The sequence below is a fragment of the Populus nigra genome, chromosome 8, assembly GCF_951802175.1.
Source record: "Populus nigra chromosome 8, ddPopNigr1.1, whole genome shotgun sequence".
Classification (NCBI taxonomy): domain Eukaryota; kingdom Viridiplantae; phylum Streptophyta; class Magnoliopsida; order Malpighiales; family Salicaceae; genus Populus; species Populus nigra.
In genome coordinates, this window is record NC_084859.1 from 7,745,937 (window position 1) to 7,754,240 (window position 8,304).

Sequence of the window (8,304 nt, forward strand, 5' to 3'; positions counted from 1 at the left end):
TTGACTTTGTAAAAATTAAATTAGATCCTAAAAAATTCCAATCTTCTCTATTAAGCCAAAATTGAGCTTCCAAACTTAATTTTTTACCAATTAAACACCTAATTAAATCCTTTAATTCGACTTAAATTAATTTTTAAACATGATTAAATTCTCTATTTGGCTCATGATTAAATCAAATTGGTCTATTAAAAATCTAATTATATCATTGATCTTAAGTTTTATACAGATTCTTTCAAAAATCATTTTATTTGACCCGGAATTTATATTGTTTCTTCAATTTTGATACAAAGGAGTACAATTAGGCTCCTAATTTCTCATGAAAATTTCAACTTGATTTTTTCTATATATTTAGGATCCACCTCAGTATGCTTTTGTCAAAATGCCAGTCCTCATGCTATTATTATTGATTATTGATTTATATCATTGAGCTTAAGTTTTATACAGATTCTTTCAAAAATCATTTTATTTGACCTAGAATTTATATTGTTTCTTCAATTTTGATACAAAGGGGTACAATTAGGCTCCTAATTTCTCATGAAAATTTCAACTTGATTTTTTCTATATATTTAGGATCCACCTTAGTATGTTTTTGTCAAAATGCCAGTCCTCATGCTATTATTATTGATTATTGATTTTTATTTTAAAATAAAAAGGGATAAATTTTAGGGAATAACTTAGAAATGAGTTATGACATTAAAAAAAGATAAAACTCACCCTTACCATATCCTTTCATAGGAAAAGATATCTTAGCTATACGTTTCTCCTAAATTTATTTTTATGCATGCCTTTAACTATCCCAATATATTTTATGAGCTTATTCACAAGTTATTCATTGATGGTGGATATTCATCAAAGTTAGTGTCGAGTCTTGAATCAGAGTTTCACGAATCAATATTTTTTTATATTTAATTAAAAGAATCATATTAGAAGACATGTTGACCTAACTGTTAAAATCCAAGTTTAAACAAAGCTTGTTATTAACTTGATGGAAACTCATAGACATATTTTTTTTAACTCATTTTAAAGTTAAAAACATCATGCTAGTCTTGCGTTGATTTATTAAACTAACTATTTTAAAAAATAATATTTGATCAAAATATGTTGCAAACTTGATGAAAACTCTCCCACACATTTTTTATTTCTGTTTGAAGAATAAATATTTATGTACATATACATACGGAAACTGCCATAACACAATTTTATGAAATGCTAATAATGCTATTGCAATGTAATAAAATAATATAAAAACGAAATAAAAAGCATGAATGAATAGTGTCCATGCATGAATAGCAATATGTTCATTAAAATGCATTTTGAATAGTAATTTTCATGCAAAATATAAATGGGATAAAAAAAGAAAAGAAGAAGAAGGGATGGAGGACTTACCTTAGCTGATTCAAGAAGAGAATAGGCTACTATGGTTTTTTTCCGATGGTGGATGCAATGGTGGTGCCTGCAGTCGAGGGTGGTTTTTGTCTTTAGTCGACCTATTCTCTCTCTACCTATAGGCTTTCTTTGTTTTTTCTTGAGGTTATTTGTTTCTCTCTCTCTGTTTTTTTTTTCTTCTTTTCTAGTTCTCCCTCTCTGCAACTTCCTAGTTGAAACTATACTCATTTATGAAAAAATAGCTCTCATTTTCTTTTTTCTCTCTTGGTTTTTGTTGTTTTTAATTATATATTTCTCTCTCTCTCTTTTTCTTATTTATCCTTTACTACTCTCTAAGTCAAACTACCTTCACTTCTCATAACTCAAACTCTTTTTTTGTTCACTATCTTAGACTTGACATTTTCTCTCAAGCTTGGCTTCCATTGTTTCTTTGCCCCTCTATTCATAGGCAAGGATGAAGCTTTAAGAATCTTTCTTGGTGGAACAATCATGGTCGTTGGTTCCATTGGGTCAATCTTAAACATCTTCCATGGTTGTACCCTTTGGCTAAGCATGCATATACACCTATTTGGAACAATTTTTCATTGGTTTCAAAGTGTCAAAGCATGCATTTTTTTTTTGCTAAACATGAATTACTTATACAAGGGAGGAGAATGATTTTTTTTTTTTAGCATTCTTAAGAGACACAAGAGAGATAAAATCGAGGGCAAAGTCGGGCTAAAAGTCATGAAAAAAAGAAAGAGACAAAGTTGCAGAACATGTGGAAACACCAAAACAACCTTGTATTGATGCATTGTATTTGTTTTTAATTAATTCATGAAACAACGCCTTTTTTTTATATATCAAAACTTGTCGTTTTATTTGCTTATAATTTTCACATTTGCATATTGGTCCCTTAATGTTGGTGAATTTTGAATTTGGTCCTTGTCTTTTTAAATTTTTTTATTTCTGCCAATTTCAATTTTTTTTTTAGTATTTCTTTCAATTTTATCTCTGATTGCATTTAAAATGGTTCCTCAATATTGGCGTATTTTTCAATTTAGTCTTTGGTTTTTCTATTTTTTATTATTTAGATAATTTTAATTATTTTCTCAATTTTTCATTATAATTTCATCCCTAATTATAATTTTTTTAATTTTTTTCTTTTAATTCTTTTTTTAAGATATTTTTTGAAATAATTTATTTATTTTTTTATATTTTTTGAGAGGTTAGAAATTAAGTTGTAACACTATTCTAAAATAAATTATATTTACCACCTGAATCTCACACTTTGGTCTGAAACTAGGACTTATACTTTCATAATTAAATTGATTACTATATATATATATATATATAGATTGATGCATTTATAATTTAAAAAATAATAAATTATGAATTAGTGGATAATGATTATATGAGTATTTTAGTAAGGAAAAGAAGATGACATAGGCATTCAATACTCCTAGGAAAGTTTTTCCATCATCATTGTTTTCTATTTCATATGATGAATTCACGAACTTTTTCAAGTGCTAATTTTATATTGGATACAAATTTCTTTGAGGTCAAACATGATCCTTGAGTGCAAGTTCCATTATATGTATATTCTCCAAACTCATCACTTTATGTATACCCCTCCTGCTGTCTGAAACGGCACCTGCAAATATTAATACACATAGATTTATCTCGGTATATGTATGTATGTATGTATAGGAGTGTATGATAATATTCGTACACCAATTTCTATTAACTGCTGCTGGTACTCTTATATTTTGGATCGACCATAAATTAACCTGCAGCTGCAACATTTACATTCAATTTGTGGGCCTGTTAATGTTTTTTTTCAGTCAAAGGATTGCCAATATCCTATGATTTTCACCGTTGCATTATTATTACATTGAAATCAACTGGAACAAAGTTTTGCTCTCTGTTAAGTATTTTTTTTTCCCCTGCTACAAGGCAACAAATCATATGATCCAAGATCACATTGCTATTTTCGCAGCATCTGAACACGTTCACTTTCTGCTTTTCCTATATCCTGAATATATATATATATATATCAAGCCGCATTATGAATATATTCATAACTTAAATTGCAGTAATTCAATCATAATATAGTGTCCTGCCTAAAATGTAAAGCATAATGTACGTCGGGGGTGCACATTATAAGTCTCTGACCAAAGTATCATTAGAAAAAGGCTGGAGCATGAGACATCCTTAATCTTGATGAATGCATTTAATTTTCTTGGGTTCGATTATTAATGCGCAGACCAGATCATGTGTGCACAAATTCATGGAAATTTCTTCGACTGAAAAAGACGCATAACTCTAACTTAGAGACCTCCAAATTCGTAGTATTGTACCCTAGCAATCTCTTTCTGCTTGGGAATGTGCAAAAAGCAACCTCATAAACACAATAAAAAGCAGCAGCGTCAGTGATATTATATATATATAATAGTACATATCGTATGAGGTGTGGGGTAAAAACTTTTCCAATAAGCCTTTCGCATTGTAGTGAAATTGTTGGGTCTACATAGATTTGGTGTTTCTCTTCGCTCACCTGCATTATTGCACTTGCAAAGAGAAAGCATGATAAATATCAAATTGATAAATACTGTCATTATACCCTAATCCCACTCTAACTCTCCTATATCTATCTCCCAAGACAATTAATCCCAATGTACTACCCCAAATCAAGCGAGCTGGTACAAAACCATTAGTTTATGGATTGAAGACACTGCCCACCAGCTTTTCTTGCCCCACTTTATAATAAAGCTAAAGCAGAGGGAATAAAAAAGAATACTACATGAGTGAAAGAAGAAGGAAAGAGAAGGAGACATATGTAAAGCTCCTTAACCCCACATCTCTATAAAAATTCTTTGAGGACAAAGGCTCAAGTTTTCTTCAGCCTCATCTGAGAAAGCAAATAGGACACTCAAAGCTTTAGCAAAGGGCTTTTATGGGTGTGCATAAACGAGGAAATATGACAAAGTGATCAAGAAAGCGAAAAAAAAAAATAGAGCAAGGGGAAAAGTTTTAAATTTTTATGGTTCTCTTTTGAAGGCATGAATTGAAGTGTGTTTTTTGCAGAGGATCATCACTGCAAAGCTAACGATGGCAGGAAACCCTAGCTGGTGGAGCATGCATCCACCTTCACAGCAACCTTCTGCTTTGTTATCATCTTCTCCATCTAGCTTCCCTTCCCAATATGTACTTGGATCTTCTCCATTCCCTTTGAATTCTCTGCCTGATAACCAAGAGCTTCCACAGTCATGGAGCCAACTACTTTTGTATCTCTCTCTCTCTCTCTCTCACTCTCTCTCTCTCTCGCCAGTTCATCTTGTTAATACGTAACATGCTACACTTAATCCATAGATTCATTTTAATTTTTATTCTACTCATCATATTTCATTTTTGTTTCACACTATGTTTCTTATCTCCCTTTTTTTTGTTGTTGGATTTTTGTCCTTTCTTTTCCTAAAAGTTCAAAGCCTTAAATATCTGTTGGAGTTTTCAACAGATTTTTGATCTAGAAATTTGGCTACTTAAATATCTTTATCTTGAGTGTGTCTGTTGGATTTTTCCTTGTATACAGCTACCAGTCATGCTAATCACAGATCATCTTGACCTGGATTTTAAGCTTTCATTAATTTGGTTATTTGTTTGTCAGAGGTGGTTCGTCAGGAGATGAAGATAGGTACGGACTGAGTCAATTTCAGCCTAAAAAGGTGGAAAATTGGGAAGACCAAATCTTAAATCCGTCTCCAAGTATTTCTTTAGATGCGGATATAAAGCAAGAGGTTTCCCACAATAGCAACTTATATGGTCATGGGGAAGAAGACTTTCAGGCAGCTAGGCCCACAGCTTGGCCGCAAGCGATGCCGGTCTCTTCCCCTAGGTCTTGCGTCACAAGTTTAAGTAGTAGTACTAGTATATTAGACTTCTCTTACAACAAGGCAGATGGGGCAAGTCAGCATCCAGATCAGTCATCTGAGGTACGATATATAGAAAACAAACTTCAGTTAATTTATTGGAGTAATTAAGCTCTCTCTTTATATATATATATATATATATAGTCTCCATTTTCATAGCATATATATATGATCAATTGTTGAATCATATAAATTCTAGCCAGCCAGCTCTCGGTTAGTTCTTCACCTGTGTTTCTCAATTTTCTTCTGTTTTCCCCCCCTTTTCTGCTAGTGTAACAGTACAGCCACGGGTGGAGTGTGTAAGAAGGCTAGGGTTCAGCCCTCTTCAAGCCAACCTCTTAAGGTGATATGACACACAGAATCTCTCTCACTTTCTCTCGATGTGTGCGCGCCTGCCTGTTTGTGTCTGTGGCCGTCTAGTGTCTTTCTCGATTGTCTATTTCTTTGAGCATGTGTGATTCTTCTGCTATGGTTCATCTATTAAAAAAAATATGATAGTTTTATCAAAAACCTAGCTAGTGCTCTATGATTTTCTAATATATATTTTTTTTACCATGGAGTCAGGTGAGGAAGGAGAAGTTAGGTGATAGAATAACAGCTCTTCACCAAATGGTTTCCCCTTTTGGAAAGGTAAATACACAATAAAACCCCCACTTCCTGATCTGCAAACTGAACAGAAAGCATTAATTATGAACAGTTTTTTTTCTTGGTTAAAAAACAAAAAGCAGATTTATTTATTTTTTCCTTTTAAATTTTGCACTGATCATACTTTTCTCTCTGTTGCCCTTTATCTTTAGTCATTTGGCTCTCTCCTTTTAACATTAAAGAAGATAAAAAAGATGACATGGGGTATGATGATATGTTCCTCTTTTGCAGACTGACACAGCTTCAGTCTTGTTAGAAGCTATTGGGTATATCAGATTCCTTCAGGGTCAAATTGAGGTGATGTTTCTTCGACATCTAATATATATTCTCTGCAAGCAGCTCAGAATCAGTGAGAAGCATGCAGTCAATGTGTTCAATTAGTCCTTTTTCTAATAATGTTTTAGTTATGGAAGTTATAAAATCTCTTATTCTCTCTTTCTTTTCTGTCTCCTCCACCCCCTTGATTTTTGCAGGCTCTTAGCTCCCCTTACATGGGCACTGCCTCACCAAATATGAGGAACCAGCAACAATCTGTAAGTACTTGTATATATAACTGTTCCTCATTCCCAATGCAAGAGTACCGAGATCCTCTCTCTCTCCTTACATGCTCACGTGTGACTAGGCAAGTATGGCTAATTGTGTTTAAAAAATAACGATAGTTTAACTAACGAGGGGGGAGGATTTTCTTGTTAGGTTCAAGAAGAAAGAAATTGTGCGTTTTCTGAAGACATGCGTCAGGTATCGCTTTATTGGATCCATCACCTCTATAAAAGCAACTAGGGATGGTTTGTATGCGGAAAGCATATATGCTAAAAACTAGTATTTTAGTATTCATATAATGAATAGCAATGAAAGAATAAGGTTCCTAGCTTTATGCATATATATTTATCAATTTAAGAGCATAATCTGGGACTACTTTAGGTTTACTAATTAGTTGGGAATCAAAGAAGCATTGGGAAAGATGGATAATGCTTATATATATTATTTTTCTCTTCTATGCTTTAATTTCCATTTAGCTGTTGAATGACATCGGCCTGGAAACATAAAGGAGCTCCTAACAAGAAGCTTCTTTTTCTTTGTCTATCATCATCATACTAAAATACGTTTTGGTCTATAGATTAGTTTACAATCATCATGATTCTTACCCTCATTATGACTCTTGATTATTGTTGTCGCCTTTGAACATTGAATTAATTAGCTACATAGTTTGAAGAGTTTGTTTACAAGAATATAGCATTAGTTAGTACCTTTGCATATTTTTGTTAAAATTTATGTGTATATATTTATTGGATCATGTCTGCAGGATAATCAAGACCAGCCAAAGGACTTGAGGAGTAGAGGACTGTGCTTGGTTCCCGTGTCCTGTACTCAGCATGTTGGAAGTGACAATGGTGCCGATTACTGGGCTCCCGCTATCGGAGGAGGGTTTTGACCGATGTAATATGAATCCAAGGCCGTTTCAAAGTTTCAGAGAATGATATAACATCATGAGCAGTCACTCTGCTGCAACATTCCAAGGCTGATTGCTCATGATGGTATGCTATTCTAATTAGAAATGGCCATTAATTGTTTCTGAATCCTCTAGCTAGCAGGTTTCACACTATCTGTCTGTTGATGTTTTCTTTGAGCTATTTTTGTAGAGCTCCTTGAAATTGAAGTTCAATTAGCATTTTCCATGCATCTCAAAATGCTTTTTCCAGGATTAGCATTCTTTCTTCTTATGTTATTGAATAGTGGAATGGCTTCTGCCCCCCTATTAAATGTAACTGCTTGTTTTCCTATTCGTTTATGTTCTACTTTCTTATATATTCTCATGAAGGAATTCGGATGAAATAAGGATGTTTTACAGCTATCATTCTGAAAGGACCAAAAAGCAAAGATGTGTTATTTATATCAACAAAATAAACCAAAATAAAAAAATCAAAATAATTTATAACAACAAAGTATCGATCTTAAACTTAGGTATATAAATTAATCTATTTATTTTATTTCAAATGATCATGGACCAAATATGTTTTCGATGTGAATAAATTTTAGATCTTTCGATATCTCTTCTATCTACATCATTTTAGGTCTTCCTTTACTCCTTATCCCCTTGTGCTCCTCTCTACTTTCAACTTTATCTATAAAGGGTTACATAGACGTTTAGATAGATGCGATCATTTCTAATCTTTATCATTCATACAGGGATGATAGAAATATGAAGTAGAAGTAGTTCACTCACAAAGACACAGTTTATGTTCATCATTTTAAGGTATAGAATCGAAGAGATACGCGTGTAAATAATTGACCACTCTAAATATACAAAAAGATATAAATTCACTCACCATTTTAAAGATATAAAGTTAAGAAATCAAAGTTCATC

The 8,304-nt window shown here is 32.6% G+C and overlaps 1 protein-coding gene across 2 annotated transcripts; it reads left to right on the forward strand.

Moving 5' to 3' along the window:
* The first annotated feature begins 4,166 nt into the window (after positions 1–4,166).
* Positions 4,167–7,720, forward strand: LOC133700742 (transcription factor bHLH68-like). 2 transcript variants are annotated; one of them, XM_062124386.1, is made up of 8 exons: positions 4,167–4,652; positions 5,033–5,357; positions 5,566–5,637; positions 5,859–5,924; positions 6,171–6,236; positions 6,413–6,472; positions 6,633–6,677; positions 7,243–7,720. In XM_062124386.1, the coding sequence occupies exons 1-8, from the start codon at positions 4,477–4,479 to the stop codon at positions 7,369–7,371; spliced, it is 939 nt and encodes a 312-aa protein (XP_061980370.1). In that variant the 5' UTR covers positions 4,167–4,476; the 3' UTR covers positions 7,372–7,720. The 2 variants fall into 2 exon arrangements, with proteins under 2 accessions (XP_061980370.1, XP_061980371.1); XM_062124387.1 differs by lacking the exon at positions 6,633–6,677.
* The last annotated feature ends 584 nt before the right edge of the window (positions 7,721–8,304 follow it).

Excerpts from the sequence above, each read along its gene's own strand:
- LOC133700742 (XM_062124386.1), top strand. The coding sequence starts at position 4,477 with ATGGCAGGAAACCCTAGCTGGTGGAGCATGCATCCACCTTCACAGCAA. Across the intron at positions 5,638-5,858 it reads CTTCAAGCCAACCTCTTAAG|GTGAGGAAGGAGAAGTTAGG; the intron begins GTGATATGACAC and ends CCATGGAGTCAG. Across the intron at positions 6,237-6,412 it reads TCCTTCAGGGTCAAATTGAG|GCTCTTAGCTCCCCTTACAT; the intron begins GTGATGTTTCTT and ends TGATTTTTGCAG.